The following is an 18142-nucleotide window of genomic DNA, read 5'->3' on the forward strand; positions in this document are numbered from 1 at the left end:
TTTTATGTACTATTTGCACTGTTTATAAATAAAAATGTAGTCATTGCGATTGTCGTACTTTTCCTATGCTATTCTTAGATTATTTCTAGAATTCTTAGATTACACAATTTTTTACTTTCACGCGAGTGCAAATGGTTTCTCACAAAATGTGGAAACAATTGTCGCGCGGCAACATAGGAAATTACATTCCTTATTTATTGAGAACTGTAAGTTAATCTGCATTAGTGCAAGTGACCCTAAGTCTATTATATATGAATCATTTTTCGACCTCAACCAAATTCTAAAATAAATAAAAATAAATTGTTTACTTGGTACGTTTAATTTACTTGAATTGATCGAAAAAAATTCATTGGTCAAACTACAACACATAAAATCAAGTTACATGAGTTAAATCAAATATCTTAACATTAACAATAATCTCCCTATATTCTTCTGTTGTTTTCCTGTTTTCTCTGAATAAGAAGCATCTTTTTCGTATCTGACTTCTGTAATCTCTTCATTTTCATTAGCATGTTTTCAGATTATGTATGGAGTATATTTAAATGAATTTTTACTTGATAAATTTAATTTTGTTCCAGCAGATCATATTCTTAATTGTCATAATTTGCGTCAAAAATAATTAAAAAAATTTGTTACTTTAAGATAAAAATTTCAAAATAAAAAAACTGTATCTAATCGTAAATATTACGATAGCAAATCGATGATGATGCATTCTATTAAATAAAATAATACCCAGCAAACACCAAATATAATTGTTATATAACCTGGGAGTAACAGATAATATAACAGGTGTTATACTAGAGTAGCATAACAATTATATAACTTTACTTTATTATTATAATATAACTAGGTTATAAAATTATTATGTTGCTCCGTTATTTATATCTTATAATAAATGCACATTAATACAACTGTTATATATGCGTGTTATACAACAACGGTTACGTTGATATTATATAAATATTATATAACATAATTTCAATTACCGCCGGAATTATATAACTTCGATAGCATGCGCCATAGCGGCGCGCGCAAGTTCGCGGTTTCTTATTTCCGCTTCCGCTAGTGCTATTATATTCGTGCCACGATTACTGATTGAAGACCCGCGCTCGTCCGTGGGAGATCGTGATCGTGAACCGTGTTCGCGGGTGTCTCGTGCGCGCAACGTCCCGTCGCTCGTGAAAGGACGCGACGCCGGCAAAAGAGTCGAGGACGTGGCTTTGATTCGCTCTCGTACGAGAGCTAGATAACTTAAAGGTATGTATTCGCTATTATAGGTTAGAACACGTTGTGCACATATTTATAATACAGAGGTACTTTCCGTTTCACGCACGATGCGCATAATGCATCGTTTATCCTTGTTATTCATCGAGTGTTAATAAACAAGGATAAACGATGCATTATGCGCATCATGCCTGAAACGGAAAATATCCTCCGACTGATTGTAGACCGGCCCTAAATCTCTTTCTGCTTCCACAGCTCCCGCTAGTGCCATCGTGTCACGATCGTGCGACGTGATCGCGACGTTTAGAAGACCGCGCCCGTCCGTGGAAGATCGTGTGTATCACGTTCGCGGGTGTCTCGTGCGCGCAACGTCTCGTCGCTCGTGAAAGGACGCGACGCCGGCAAAAGAGTCGAGGACGTGGCTTTGATTCGCTCTCGTACGAGAGCTAGATAACTTAAAGGTAAAGACCCGCGCTCGTCCGTGGGAGATCGTGATCGTGAACCGTGTTCGCGGGTGTCTCGTGCGCGCAACGTCCCGTCGCTCGTGAAAGGACGCGACGCCGGCAAGAGAGTCGAGGACGTGGCTTTGATTCGCTCTCGTACGAGAGCTAGATAACTTAAAGGTATGTATTCGTTATTATAGATTAGAACACGTTGTGCACATTATTGCACATATAATTTGGTGATAATAATATTTTTAAACATTTTAAATTATTTATATATGTATAATTATATATATAACTTATGTAAAGCTTCTTTTATGTGTGTATATATGCACACATAAAAGAAGCTTTACATAAATTATATGTATATATTATAAAAATTATAAGAATCATATTTCATATTATTTTTAAGCATTTTTTATTATTTATACATGTATAAATATAAAATTTATACATGTATAAACAGTAAAAAGTGCTTAAAAATAATATGAAATATGATTCTTATAAACGTTAGTAACAAGAGAACGGGCCAATAACGAGCAATAAATAAGGTTGTTCAAATTACATCTATTTTCATATTACAAGTAAATAAGTAACGCGGAACTAGTTTCTGCTTCACTATAGGCCTTCTTCTGCCGCTCTAATTATAAATACATAAATTAACTACGGAGTCAAAGTTTCACATCGAGTCGAAAAAGCGTTTTTATAATATTGTCGCAACTATTATTTCCTTATCTCATAAATGCATGCTAGTATTCGTTGTTCGTGACGAAGATCTTTGTATTGTATTTGCCTATCCATCGTATATCTGCGTCAAAATTCGTATAGTTTTTATAATCATTACTTGTAATATGAAAATAGATGTAATTTAAACAACCTTATTTATTGCTCGTTATTGGCCCGTTCTTTTGTTACTAACGTTTATGAAAATACGAGCGACATGTATTATTATATATGATTCTTATAATTTTTGTATGATTAATGCTGTCTATACAATATAACTTGTTAAAAGTAATTTTTAAATAATTTTATTATACTATGAAATTGATAGTAATTGTGTGATTCTTTAATCTTAAATTGAAAAATTATGAATTTAAACATTATAATTATTTTAAACTGTTTTTTTCTTTTTTTTGAACGTAATGTAATATTTGTTTAGCATTTTATCTGTGAGTGACCACAACTGCATCATGCCAAAGGATATACGGTATTTATCTAGGAGACGAAAGGAGCAGTTAATAAATTATCAATTACATTGTCATGAAGATCCTCCTTTGTTGCAATCAATTATTCGGAACATAGCACTTGAAGCAGTAGATGAAGCGGTAGATGAATCGGTAGATGAAGCAGTAAATATTGGTTGTATATCTTATAGAAATGATACATTGCCGACAGATCTAAACGGATTAAATGCATTAGAATCACAGTCTCATGTAGAAAGCGAATATGAAGAACATATTGAATCACAAAATGACACTCCCGTGACATTGGAAGATGTCACAGATTGTATGGATGAAACGACTTTACGAACAGATTTACACAGATTAATAATAGAAGATAATATTTCACATAACAGTGCTAACAAATTACTTCTGATTCTAAGAAAACACGGTCATGTAGAATTAGCTAGTGATGTTAGACTTTTACTTCAAACCCCACGAAATGCGTCTGTAAATTTTAAAGTTACAGATAATGGTCACTATATACACTTTGGCCTTTATTTTGCTCTGGAGCAATCCATAAAAATATGTCACAAATTTTTGAAAGCAAAAGAAATAAAATTAAATGTAAATGTAGACGGTTTGCCAATGTCCAAGAGTTCTGGCAGCCAATTTTGGCCTATTATGGCATCCATTGAGGAAATTGATGTTTATACAGTGCCTTTCATAATTGGAGTATATCATGGTATGCGCAAGCCTAGTGATGCTAATGAATTTCTTTCTGATTTTGTAAATGAATTTATTGAACTTTCTCAACGTGGTACAACTGTTTGCAATGAAACATATACGGTTGTTATTAATGCAATAGTATGTGACGCTCCGGCTAGATCATTTATTAAATATACCAAAAGTCATACTGGATATTTTTCATGTTTTAGATGTGTACAAGAAGGCGATTTTTTCAACAATAGAGTCATTTTTCCTGAAATTGATTGTACTTTACGTACAAACGAAACATTTAGAAATCGAATTCACATTGAACATCACATAGGTAATTCTATATTAGAAAAATTATTAATTGATATGGTTTTACAAATTCCACTGGATTATATGCATTTAGTTTGTTTAGGTGTCATGAAAAGATTGCTGCAATTATGGGTTAAAGGCAACAAAAATATTAGATTGTCAGCAGAAGGTGTAAATTCAGTTTCGAATTATCTAATTGCGATTAAGTCCTGTATTCCATCTGAATTTGCCAGAAAACCAAGAAGTTTACATGATCTGGACAGATGGAAAGCTACAGAGTTTCGTCAATTCTTAACGTATACTCTAATTGTTATTATGAAATCAATAATGCGACCGATACTTTACGATCATTTTGTCTCTCTTAGTGTTGCTATAAGGATATTAAGCGATCCGCAATTATGTATATCATTTAATGCTTATGCAAATTCTCTATTAGTATGGTTTGTTTCCAATTATGGAAATATTTATGGTAATGAATATTTGTCATACAATGTTCATAATCTCGTTCATCTTGCCAACAATGTAAAAACTTTTGGTTGTTTAGACAATTTTAGCTGCTTTAAATTTGAAAATCATATGCAAAAAATTAAAAAGAAGTTACATCAATCTGGAAAACCATTACAAGAATTATCAAATCGAATCTTTGAAGAATTACAAGTACCAATCCAGCCGCTCAATCACACGCAATATCCAATTGTAGTTTATAAACATCAATCAGATAATAAGGACATTTCTTATTTACAATTTAAATGTTTCAAGATTGGAATAAATAAAAGTGACAATTGTGCTTTTCTCGATGATAACTCGGTGGTTTTTATTTTTGATATATTTCAACAAAATCGGGTGTTATGTACCCGTGTAAAACGTTTTATAAATCCAAAATCGTTTTTTACTGCACCGTGCGATTCGAGAAAGCTTGGCATATTTCTATTATCAAACACTACTACATTTGACATTATAACAATTCCAGTAACACGAATACAAATGAAATGTTTTAAAGTGAAATATCTTGATGAAGTTGATTCTTATGTTACAATACCGCTTCCTCTTACTAATGATTAGGTGCAGTACAAGTTTATTGTAATATGTTTTAATGTTATAACTTCGTAACAATTTTGTACTTTAATTTGAACTTTCGTTTTCTATGTTAAATACCGTGCAGATTTTGATATCTTGGATTCTGAAGGTTATCAAAAGGTTGGTATTTCGGTGTAAAAGTGTTTAGTAAAACCTTAATTTTGGGTGGATGTTATGTATATTAATGTAAATATTATAATCCTTTTTACAGATCGCAAGGCAAGAATGTCGAATTACAATTATGCGGTTGTACAGTTCCCCGCAGACCAAACATATTCAGAAATACCAATAACATGGCTTAAAGAAGATGACTCGCAGTGCTGGTGGCCGCCTAGAACATCAAACTGTCCGCAGATGATTGCAAACTGTGAAAGTCCGGATTATAAAACATGGGCCACTTATAAAATAAACGTCGTAAAATTGTGCAGTAAGTATAGTGGAGCCTAATACTTAGAACTTGATCGGTTCAGTCGTTATTAATAAGTTCCTTAGGTAGTCCTCGTGAGTGGCCGGTTCGCGTATAGATATACGGGGTTGTCTCGCGCTATATTTATCATATTGTGTCTCTCGATTTTATATGTGTGTCATTATACAGACTTTTTCTTTTATTCTTTAGCATCTCTTGAATCAGCACGAAAACATGCAGCAGATTCACAATATCAGACGACCGATGAAGACGGGTTAGGAAGAGGACAAAGGCCACATGTTCCATATAATCGTTTCAGTAGTGACGCAGAAGAGTGCTCAACAAACAAACCTCGAAAGTATGTAAAAAGTACGTATTTGTATCAATAATATATCTTTACTACATATCACGTTTACATTATAAATGTTTTTGTCTTTGTTTTAAATACTGCACAAGTATTTGTCAATGTCCTGATCTCGTTAGGCTGTCGCTACATTATGTGCGTTTTCGCGATTCGTGTATTTGTATACCATTTATGCTAAGCTAAATATGTATACCATTTGTGCTGAATAATAACTTATTGTAACTAAAAATATTAATTTAAATTGTTAGTAGTACTCATTATGTTTTTATTTTTATTTGTAACGCAGTTATATGAAATGTATTAATTTTTGCAGAAAAACAAGTCGACATTGTTACTTCTAGGCCACCATCGTGCCCTGAAAATTTTGGCTTATCTGAAAAAGGAGCAAACCGCGAATATAGACAAGTTACAACGTCACAACAAGGTATGTTATCAATATAACATTAATTATATGTAATAAATTATATACATGTGTGTCATATAATTTATACATATAATTTATGTTTTAATTTTTTGTAGCAAAACGACTCAAAACGAACAACACTGGTGTTGCTAAACCACTATCACATCCTGAGAGCTCGAAATCATTTAATAAAGGATCAAACGATGAACGTAATAAAATGTCACAAGGGGATAGAAACGCCAATACGAGCACTATTGTCTGTAGGAATAAGTCACCATTGTTGTTTGATGACCGCGAACCTTCTGATGTAGAATATAACGATGAATATAATAGCGACGACTATAATAACGATGAATACAATAACGATGAATCTAATAACGATGAACATAATAACGATGAATATAATAGCGACGACTATAATAACGATGAATCTACTAACGAGGAACATAATAACATTGAAATTCCAACGTCACAAGATATATTATCAATATTACGTACATTTTGTGTGTGTTATGCGTATATCCCAATCAAAACAGCGTACTCAAAATGATGTCAAAACCGTCATTTAACCGTTTTATGTGTAAATTCATTAATACTAATCTACGTTGAAAATATTTTAATTTATCTCTTAATCATTATATATATATGTATATGTGATTTCGTAGCAATTTTTTACTCTAAATTATAGTTAATACACCTCGTAAAAAAACAAAGGATGAAACGATATCACAGTTAAATAACGGTAATATACAAGAAAGCAATAGTAGCCCATTATTAGAATTTGCTTCCGATACGGAAATTGCATCAGATGCAAATGAATCTTTGTACAAAAATACCGACGAAAATAAAAGTCCATCAATGCTAGACTGTAGACGATATTTAAGGAAGACATCTCGACTTGCATTTCATTCAGTCAAGAATAATGCAAATGCAACTGTTGCTAAAAATAGTGATACAACACTAGTCAACAACACTACTGAAACCGATGAAGATGAAGTGATAGAAGCTAGTCCTATCCAAAGAAGTGTTGCATCTAAAGTTAAACAGTGTTTGAAATTGAAGAGGAAAATTCCTGTAAAACGTTTAGATTTTTCATTATATCCTTCGCCTAAACATATTTCTACGCAAATGGAAAATGTTAATCCATTAAAAGATAAAGTTAACATAAGTTATCTTTCACCAATAAAAGTGCATAAGAAGACCGATATTCAAATTAAAAAATTTATTAAAGTCCAAAATGAAGATCAACCATTAACGAATAAAATAAATAATTTCAATTTGGATGACACAGAAAACAAGCCACAAGAAAAAAAACGATATTGGGAAAGTTTAATGTGTAAATATCATTTAATAATTGTGTTAATGTAAGTTGCTTTTATATTTAATAAAAACGTTATTTACAGAAGGTCAAAAAGAAAGGACGTTTCAAAGCAGCTTAACATGCGATGTAAAGCTGATAGAGCAAAATTAAAAGGCTCGGATTGCTGGGAATGCAGAGAAGTAATGCAATATTAATAACAATATAGTTATGAGATATGAATAAATAAATAAATATAAATGATTATAAATATAAATCAAAAAATAAATATAAATAAATAAATATAAATATTTTCATAAAAAAGTAATTCATGATATTTGATTTTTAGTATTATCAGACTTTGAAATTGTCTAAAGAAGAATTGCAAAAGCGAAAGAATCAATGCTCGCGACATCGGGACAGATTTGAGCGACCAAAGACACCAGAAGGTGTAATAGTTTATTTTATTATCATTCTTTTAGATCATACATATACATATGTGCAATAAATATAATCTTTTTAAAGGTTTTTGGGATCCGGAGTTTTCTGAGACATTTGGCACTTATTGATAGCTAATAAAAGGTGAAATGTTTCGTGATTCGAAATTGTGACACGTGGTACAGAAGCATGTCTTCATTTTGATAACTCATTTTCACATCATACTCCTCATCAATTTCATGTCACTTTGACATCATTTTTACCACGTTGTTTTCACTGGGATGCGTTCATGTACACATGCATAATTAAAACTTTTTATTTCTTACTATTTACAAGCAATATATGTATTAAAAAACTAAAAATAAAATATTGATGTATACATTTTCAGAACAAGACAATCAATCTTCAGGATTTAAGGAAACTTGGCAAGATGTACCCGTAATAAGTACGACATATATTTATAAGAAAGATTAATTACTTGTAAATGTATATAATTACTGGATATAATAAATTTATTGAAATATTTCAGATTTTGTGTCTCCATTGCGTGCTCAACAAGCTCTACAGCAGAAGAATGACGATATTTCTCATATAAAACGTAAATAATTCTTGCACTATTTATATTTTATGTAGCACTCGTTTTAAGTACTTTTATATAAATGGAATATTGTTGATGATGTTGCAGGCTGCCTACAGCGACTCTTACAAATGCAAGCAGCATCAAATTTAACTCTCAAGGACATAAAACAACGACAAATAAAACTAGAAAATGTTATCAAAAGCATTACACCCATTAGATTAAAACCATTGGATAGTGATGACAGTTTGATTGTGGAATTATTACCGTTGGCCACAATAAATAATATGAAAGAATTTGATTCTTTATTAAAAACTTCAAACGAAGCAGTGACGCAATTTGTAAGTTTATACATTTATTTCTTTATTTTATAAATGCGTTTTATTAAAACTTCCACTAAATTTATAGATGCAATTATTATATTATTACAACTGCAAAAGTGTGATGCTTTCTTTTTTCTAAAACATTTCTGACTCTTTTATAAATTAATAAAAAGATAAAAATGAGTTGATTCTATCTATTATTTTATATGTTATTCTACGATCCAAACATAATACAGATACGCAATATTTTTCTTATTAATTAAAGAATATATATATAATATATTATAACTTTTAATTGTTGCTACTTTTCCACAATACTGATAGATTTGTAACTACTTCATATTGTGAAGTTACTATTATCTATTTTAAATCTTTATATATTATTATTAATACGCCAAATTTGGAATTCTATTTTTTACAGAAACAATTTTTATTAAAAATCGGAGGAAATAATCCGAGGGATAATATACATCGTATTCTAAAAAAGATTTTTACCAACGAGTGTGCTGTAAACTGCTCTTGGAAGGGTGTACGAAAAAATTTCCAGCTGGACAATTTACATTTCATAAAAATGATAAGACGTATGTAAGAAATGTTGGTAAATCCTATACATTAAGAATATATTTTTTGTAATATCTATTTATATTGCTCATATTTTTATTTTTGTTTTTAGGACATATTACTTCGCACCATATGACGCTCACAGAATCCGAATTTGATAACATAGCGGCTGAATGGATCCGCTTCGCAAAACAGCGTAAGATAAGAGAAAAAAAAGAGAAGGATAAGGAGAACAAAACTTAAGGAGCCGTTGAAGGAGATCAAGTGGTGCGGTAGCGTCAATCCATGCTCGGAGAGTAAGCCGATCATCGACTATCATTGATAGTCAACGTGTTTAATTCATAAACAATGTCTGATATTTTAAAGAGAAATTCGAATAGCTGACTCGCGTCGTATCGCGTTTCCGCTTGTATCACTGAAATGCATTTGAAACTCGATTTTCACTCCGAGCGCACGGCGTTTCGATCTTTTTTTGTTTTTGAAATGATTGAACAATCGGCATTGTTTGTTTGTTGTGCGGAATATTTCTACAAGGAGATAGTGCCAGCACTCCTCGTTTGGACCAGTGGGTGCTGGGACTGTCCTCTGTCGAGGACAAAGTCCGCATTGGTCGATGTCCTTGATCCAGCTTTGACCAGTGGGTGCTGGAACTGTTCCTTTTAGGAATAGAGTCCGCACTAGCCTATAAATCTTCTAGAGGAACACGAATACATCTCCTTTTGATGTCCACTAGACAAGCATGCTCGTAAAATGATTCAGAAGAGATTATTAAACTACAGGTATAAGTCCGATAAACGCGTTATGATAAAGTGAGGGATAGTATAAGTTATATATTATAAGATAATTATAAGTATCAATATTACTTGTCATATAATTCTGAAATTTGAATCACATTGTCGGTGTTCAAAATATCTTATGTTCATTGAACCGCTAGTAAAATTTTTTCTTTTTTTACGAACGCAATTTGATTTTCTTTTTACAAAGTTGTGATTGAAAATCAGAGATTGTACAATTGACTAGTTTTACGCGTTATGATAAAGTGAGGGATAGTATAAGTTATATAAGTTAATTATAAGTATCAATATTATTTGTCATACAATTCTGAAATTTGAATCACATTGTCGGTATTCAAAATGTCTTATGTTCATTAAACCGCTAGTAAAATTTTTTCTTTTTTTACGAACGCAATTTGATTTTCTTTTTACAAAGTTGTGATTGAAAATCAGAGATTGTACAATTGACTAGTTTTACTTTTTATAGAGAATTGGCTGGTGGACTCCGCAACAAAAACAGATTCATGTCTGATGCTTATAATAGCATATACATATGTGCAATTACAGCCTATATTTAATTATACAACAACAATAGATCTGTTTAAATTGAAGAATGTGGAAGCCACCAGCCAATATGAAATTTAGATTTTGGAATATATGTGATATATACCAAAGATTTTATATATGAGGAATCCTTGAATGATCCTTGACTGGATCAATATGTATTGTGATAAAAAGCTATGATTAACCAAAAATGTTCATTAACCAAATAAGAAAAATGTTATATATTAATATAATATATGTACAAAAATATAATATATATTTTCTACATGTTTTGAGTGCAAAATATATCTAATAAAATATGATTACTCAATATTTATATTTGTTCTTTTCCTACGCAAAAACGTATGTCTTTTGCACATATTAATTTCAGAAAAGGTTTTCAAATTAATTTCGAGCAAAAGCAAATAAAACAGTTTGTTTTTGCTTAAAATTAATTTAAAAACCTTTTCTGAAATTAGTTTGTACAAAAGGCAAATTATAAATTAATTAATATACAATAAAATATACGATAACGATTACACTGCAGTTATATTACAATAATGCTTTAAATTATATTACTTCTATATAAATGTTATATAACATCGCTTATATCTATGTTATATAACTGCAATAATCCATGAATGCGAAATTACAACTAACGTGTACATAATTGTTATATCCGTGTAATATTGCGTGTTACATTTCGTTATATAGTGGCAGTATAATCGTTATATATCTGTGTTTGCTGGGTACTTTTCTATATATGTATATATATATGTGTATGTGTGTGTGTGTGTGTGTGTGTGTGTTATTTATTTCCTATTTCTTTTTTTTTATTGTTTAATATTATTTGTTAAGTATTACATTTAAGTAGACATTTTTAACAAATTTAATGATTTATTATATTTGATAACAATATAAATTTCATAACACTGGCGCAAGTTGAAGAAAAATGGCGGACCAATCAGAAGTTGCCGTCTTATGTCCAGACTCTGATCAGAGGGTCTCTAATTTGCCCGTACGGTCGCGGAGTCGCGGAGCGTGACCGGATTGGTTAGCGCGGTCGTGCGAGTGCCGGTGCGTTCGTCTGCGCGATTCGCCCGAGCGCGCCCTACGCAAATAAGCGCTCGATCGACAGGGCGCGGATACCCTGCAGATGACTAGGTTACAAAAATGTGGCCAAGTGTCGGTGCGGCAACAAAGGTATTCGAGGACGACGGCGATTGGTCAAGAATGCTCGGCCGGTGATAGTGACTAGAGACCATGGTGGAAGTAACATGGTGTGTGCAGTTTGCAAGCATCTCTCTCTAATTCTTTGCCCTCTCGCTTGTTTTCTGACCGTTCAGACCCCAGGTGTACCAATCTTATTTAACTCCACAAAGTTGTTACAACTGAATATAGTTGTCTTCGTTGCACGCACATCATGTTGTATTCTCTCGATCTTTTTTTATCGCATACGTGAATATCGTACGAGAGCCTCGAACAGAAGGAAGAGTGTGATTTGCATGTAAGTAATATTTTTTAATATTTTACAATAATTGAAGAAGTTTGTTCATATATTAACATAAATTAAACTGGAAAGGCTTCAAATAAAATTACATAAAATGCAATAAAATGACTTTTTGAAGGTCTCTTTCAATATATAAAAAGAAAAAACAAATACAAAAATTTAATTTTAAAGAATTCTCAGTTAATTATCTCCCAAATTAGTTTGATCCGCCATAAGGCCGCGAACTGCACTATATATAGTGCTTTTCCTAGATCGCTCCGTTTGAAAAGTCGCGATTTTTTTACTCAATCCGCATAAAATGCCGCGAGTAATGTATAAAATTCTTAAGATCGTTCCGCTTGAAAAGCCGCGATCGTTTTACTCGATCTGCACAAAATGCCGCGAGTAAATGTAAAATTGATATTTTACAAACTTTAATTAATTTTTGTGGAAGTTTGACTTGTATAGGTTGCTCATCTACCACGAAAGTCGATGCAGTCTTGTTGAGATAATAACACTCTAAAGGAAGCAGGATCAGTCTTTCTTTAAAAATTTTCGCAAATCGTTGACTAAGTCACCAAAAGTTGGTCTATGTTTATTTTTTGTTGCAAAAATTATGTTTTTGTTGCGGAAATAATTTTTTCATTTTTTTATTTTTTCTCCTTTCATCATTTTTTAAGTATTGCTTCTTATTTATTTTACAATGCACCGACGCACCATCTTCACTAAATTTCACATAAAATCTCTCGAATTACGTACGTCTTTCGAAATCACGCGTACTACAAACGGTACAAACTGCAATTCTTTCAGAGAAAAGGACACAACGAACATATAGCAGAGTGGGACAAAGATGCAATCATAACAGTTGTAGTAACCTGATATTATCAAACATTTAATTTTTTGAAGTTGGTACACCTGGGGTCTGAGCGGTATCCGAAGCGAAAAAGGGGCGTGGTTTGCGGATTTTGCACACACCATGTAATACTTCCACCATGCTAGAGACCCTTTGATCAGAGTCGCGACACGAGCAGCAGAGACTCTAGAAAGAGACTGTCATGGAAGTTATTTTCTCTGTAGGGACTGTAGGGTGTCTAGTTATGGCAAAATCACACGAGAGAGAAAGGTATATATGATGCCTCTCTTTTAATCTTCACGCGCTCTAACCTTCTCACGTCAAGCAGCGAGTATCATTTTCTTAAAAACATGCGTTAATATTAAAAATAAAAGAATATTAAAAAATGGGTGGGTGTTAAGCCTCATTTTACAGTAACTCACAGGCCAAAGGCTATTTAATGAAAGTGTTTTCCAGAAACAGTGAACGTCGTGCTTTATGGGTGAAAAATATGGGAATATTAAATTGGACGCCAACAAACAATTCACTACTTTGCGAGGTAAAATAATATTAAGTTAAGTTTATTACAAAAAATATATTTAAAAAATAATATATAATTCAATTAAAATTATAATAATTTATTATTGCACTTTTATGTTATCATTTCATAAATTAGGTGCATATTTCAAATATAAAATCAGCAATGGCAAAGAACACTTGTCAGCAAGAGATACAGGATAACATAATAGTGTAACATAGTAAATTATTTCATCTTTATTTATCATTGACAAATAACGAGGATGAACGATTAACTGTATTACATTGTATCATCCAATATCTTGTGCTGGAAAATGTCCAAATTAATATTATTTTAATTACTCTAACTTCTGGAAGATCGTATCTATATTAAAAAAAAACAATCATAATTATTTAATAAATTATTTCTCTTTTATTATATGCAGGTACATTTTGCTGCAGAGATGTGGGAGAAATGAACTGATATGAAAAAATTAAAACCAAACGCAATTCCCACAATATTTGGTTCCTTTTTAAAAAAAGAAAAACAAATAATTGTTAAAAATAATGTCACAAAAGTATTAACTGAAAACAAAATAAACATAAATATCAAATCTGCTGAATTGTATTAATCTGTCGACGACATTCAACTGGATGAACATGTTGGAGAAGTGCAAAAACAAGAATTCCAGGTTAGTACTAAAATGATAAAGCTTATAACAAGATAACATTATCATGTATGTACAACTATAACATAAATTTTAGGTAATTAATAATATATCTGGATCTGCTGAAACATATCAGCCTGTCGACGACATTCAACTGGATGAACATGTTGGCGATGTGCAAAAACAGGAATCCCAGGTTATTATTAAAATGATAAAGCTTATAACAAGATAACATTATTATGTATGTACAACTATAACATAACTTTAAGGCAATTAATAACATACCTGGATCTGCTGAAACATATCAACCTGTCGACGATATTCAACTGGATGAACATGGCAATGTGCGAAAACAGGAACTCCAGGTTAAAATAATTAGAATAATTCAATATAAGAAGATAACGTATTTACATACATTTACAATGCGAAATAATAACCTTTAGGTGATTGATAATGCATGTGAATTATCAACGATAAGTTCACTTTCATGTTTAACTGAATGTAAAGAAAAACAAGAGAAACGATATAAGAAATTAAAGGATTTTATCCGAAGGCAGCAAATAAATATTGTTCAAAGAAAAATATTGTGCGAAGAAAAATGAAAGCTTTGAGATTTTATCTACATGCCTATGAAAATAAAGAAATAAAAAGAATGATAAATATAAAAATGCTTTAAAGTCTATATTTACAGAATGTCAAATTAAAGCCTTCTTTAAAAAAAATCGAAACAATCATGTTTGGTCACACAAAACAATTGAATATGCTTTGCAATTAAAATTTATTTGTGGCGCAAATGGATGTATGACACTTCTTCGTCGTGGACTGCTACTTCCAAGTATACGAACATTACAACGAAAATTACAAGATTTTCAGTTTGAACCTGGAATTTCGGAAGTTCTGTTTGAATTTTTAAAAAATAAGAAAGCTTATCTTAAAAATGAGAATGACATAGAATGCGGATTAGTATTCGATGAAATGTCCATTACATCAAAAAAATCTTACAATCCTTTAACTGGATCAGAAATAGGTAACATAACGTTTTCTAATGATAATGGTATTGCTACGCATGCAATAGTTTTTATGCTTGTTGGTATTTTTGATCGGTGGAAACATGTGGTGAGGCATAATTTTACATATAATAAATTCAACAGTAATGTATTAAAAGAAATAATATTTCAGATCATAAACAAAGCTGAGGGAATAGGGTACCACGTGAATATTATCACATCAGACATGGGTCCCGGAAATATAGGATTATGGAAATTATTGGGTATAAGTAACGGTAGATATAGTACAATTGTAAATTATATTGTACATCCATTTGATAAAAGTCGGTATTTATTTATTATTGCTGACCCACCACACGTTTACAAAAACCTTAAACAGGCCTTAATTAATAATTATTACAATTCATAATAATATAGTAATTAAAGATAATTTACCTTCGAATCAAGTACAATTAAAAGATTTCATTGATTTAATAAATATTCAAAATCAGAACTTTTGTTAACATCTAGATTAAGTGCAGATAATATACGTTGCAACAATTTTAATAAAATGAAAGTAAATAAGGCTAAAAATATGTTTTTTAATGAAGTAAGCAGTTCTTTACAATTGTTAGCGGATGAAAATAAACAACCGGAATACGTTACAACTGGGTGGTTTGTAAAAATTATTTTTAAGTGGTTTACCCTTGTCACATCAAGATGTTGCAGTGTAGCACTGGGTACAAAAAATGAAAATGCATACAATGCAAGTTTTGGTTTTTTAAATGAATTTATTACTATTTTTACTACATTAGAAATAGGTAAAGGCCAATTCAAACCAGTTTAAAGGGGTATAATAATTAGCACAAAGTCAATTATTGATTTAAGTGAATTTCTTATAACAAAAAGAAATTTTAAATTTGTTTTAACCTCTCATTTTACCCAAGATTGTATGGAAAATCTATTTTCTCAAATCAGGCAAAAACATGTAATACCCGCTACAATTTTCAAATGATTTAAAATTAATTTCTGTTGCATTATATATGGGATATACAAAAAATACCAGTTATGATAACAGTGATAGGACATTTTTTTCAGGATTTATTAAATATTTGGCCAAAACAAAGCAGAAAAAGAAATGTGAATTAGACGTCAATGTTAATTTAAACAATATGAGCTATAATGACAAAATACCATCATTCAATAAAAAATTAGTATTAAAGTATTTATCAAATTTGGAATTAAATAGTTTGTATAATATTGCAGGATATATTATTCAATCAATAAAGAAAACATGCAGAACATGTAATGATTGTTTGCAATCGGTAGGATCAAAAACTGCATTGTCATATACATTCACTAAAATTATTCAATTAAAATGTTATTCAAACAATACCTTATTTTTCGTTAATATTAAAACGTTCCAATTTTTTATAAAACTTGAACAAATGTTTCGTCATTATAATAATTATTTTAATAGCATGAAAAAAGTTAACCATAAATTATTTTTAATTAAAAAGTTTTGTGAAATTGAAGCAAACCACATATTAGATTGTCATAAATTATATGCAAAAATGATTACAAGATTTGCCGTATTTAGGTTAAAAATTTGTTATAAAAAGTATACTGCCAAACAATGTAAAATCTATGACTCAAAATCTATGGCTATGCATAGCATTTGAGTCATAGATTTAATATATTTTATATTTACATGTTTTTTAAATAAATTTTAAAAACATTTAAAAGTATTAATTTTTTTGTTTTTTATATACCTGAATTAAAAAATAACATAAATATAGGTAAATAAATAAATATTTTGCTCGGTATTTTTTTCTAGAATTTCAGTATAAATATAAGTATTTGAATGGAAGCGGTAATTGACAAGAAATGGCGGACCAATCAAAACTGGCTGTTTCGTATCGCGACTCTGATTAGAGGACTCTAACCATGTCTATTCCCACCACGGGCATGACCGCTCTCAGGTTTCTCTCTGCTCAACGGATCAACGTGAAACACGCGCGCATTAGTGCTTCGAGTCGTGAACGAGGAAGATTTAAAAAGTGGATGAAGACTTGGATCAAAAATGTAGAAGTAATGGAAAAGGGAGCAACGTTCTTCTTTGTGCTTACAGCTTCTTGTTCGCTTTCTGTTTGTAACATCGAAAAACGCTTCGTTTTTGATAGCAACGGAAATGGAGGAGAAAGAGCGGAAAAGAGGAAATTGCAATTGATTGTATAGAAAGAGGATTTTGGAGAGAAAAGCCAGTAAGTTTTTTTTACATTTGCGATTTTACATTTCTTTGATACAAGGAATGTCGAAATTGTGTGTGTTTCAAGCGATGCTATGTTTCAAGCGATGCCATACTTTATATAAAAATACTTTTTAACAGTAACATACGCGAACGGAACTGTTTAAACGTGTTTTGTCCAGTTTTTTTTACATAAGATTACTCTCAAAAAAGTTTCACACACTATATAGGTCGCATTGACCCTAACTAAACTTTGCTACCGTGCCGTTCGAATTCTAGTTGACCAAGAAAGTTGATCAACCATGTTAATCGAAAGAGGAGATTTCAAACTTTTTTTACATTCTGGTCCGAACTTCCTATCTCATTCTGTTTTCACACAGCAAGCGTGTGAATACGTTGAAACTTCATATGGGATTTCTTAGACCTACTTATATGTTTAAGGGTTAAAGTATACATCACTATTCTTTTCAAAAAATCTTTGTAATTAATAACAATATTTAATTCTGTTTTTCTTTCATAACTTATGTTAACTTCAACGTAACGAATATCATAACACTGCTTGTAATTTCAATTTCTTTGAGATCATAAAAATCTTGGATATTATTACTAATATTTTGTCACAATATGACACTATATTCCATATGATCGTAGCAATATAACGTACTTACTCGAAAAAAGTATTGTAAACCTTCGTGTTAGCATAGAGTAATTTTTCATAATTCGAATTTCTCCGTCGTTTGTAAATATGTTCCAATGTCTATCTTAATATGAAACTGTCACTTTCACCG

The 18142-nt window shown here is 31.1% G+C and overlaps 1 protein-coding gene across 20 annotated transcripts; it reads left to right on the plus strand.

Annotated features, from left to right (window-relative positions):
* Window positions 1–936: 936 nt before the first annotated feature.
* LOC105204764 lies at window positions 937–10948 on the plus strand. Of its 20 annotated transcripts, XR_005576458.1 has the most exons (13): window positions 1270–1847; window positions 2827–2874; window positions 5040–5050; window positions 5142–5357; window positions 5547–5705; window positions 6014–6124; window positions 6220–7439; window positions 7507–7603; window positions 7750–7849; window positions 7926–7982; window positions 8227–8283; window positions 8368–8436; window positions 8524–8591. XR_005576458.1 is itself a non-coding variant. In XM_039458237.1 (11 exons), exons 4-11 carry the CDS (start codon window positions 5156–5158, stop codon window positions 9540–9542), a joined length of 1122 nt encoding a protein of 373 aa, XP_039314171.1. In that variant the 5' UTR covers window positions 976–1257; window positions 2827–2874; window positions 5016–5050; window positions 5142–5155; the 3' UTR covers window positions 9543–10948. The 20 variants fall into 20 exon arrangements, 19 of the variants coding, with proteins under 19 accessions (XP_039314158.1, XP_039314160.1, XP_039314162.1 ...); XM_039458237.1 differs by lacking the exons at window positions 1270–1847; window positions 6220–7439; window positions 7507–7603; window positions 7750–7849; window positions 7926–7982 and adding exons at window positions 976–1257; window positions 9160–9319; window positions 9412–10948 and having other exon boundaries at window positions 5016–5050; window positions 8524–8756; XM_039458240.1 differs by lacking the exons at window positions 6220–7439; window positions 7507–7603; window positions 7750–7849; window positions 7926–7982 and adding exons at window positions 9160–9332; window positions 9412–10948 and having other exon boundaries at window positions 1268–1847; window positions 8524–8756.
* Window positions 10949–18142: the final 7194 nt, after the last annotated feature.

The sequence above is a fragment of the Solenopsis invicta genome, chromosome 16, assembly GCF_016802725.1.
Source record: "Solenopsis invicta isolate M01_SB chromosome 16, UNIL_Sinv_3.0, whole genome shotgun sequence".
NCBI classification, from domain to species: Eukaryota; Metazoa; Arthropoda; class Insecta; order Hymenoptera; family Formicidae; genus Solenopsis; species Solenopsis invicta.

Excerpts from the sequence above, each read along its gene's own strand:
- LOC105204764 (XM_039458224.1), top strand. The coding sequence starts at position 2,858 with ATGCCAAAGGATATACGGTATTTATCTAGGAGACGAAAGGAGCAGTTA.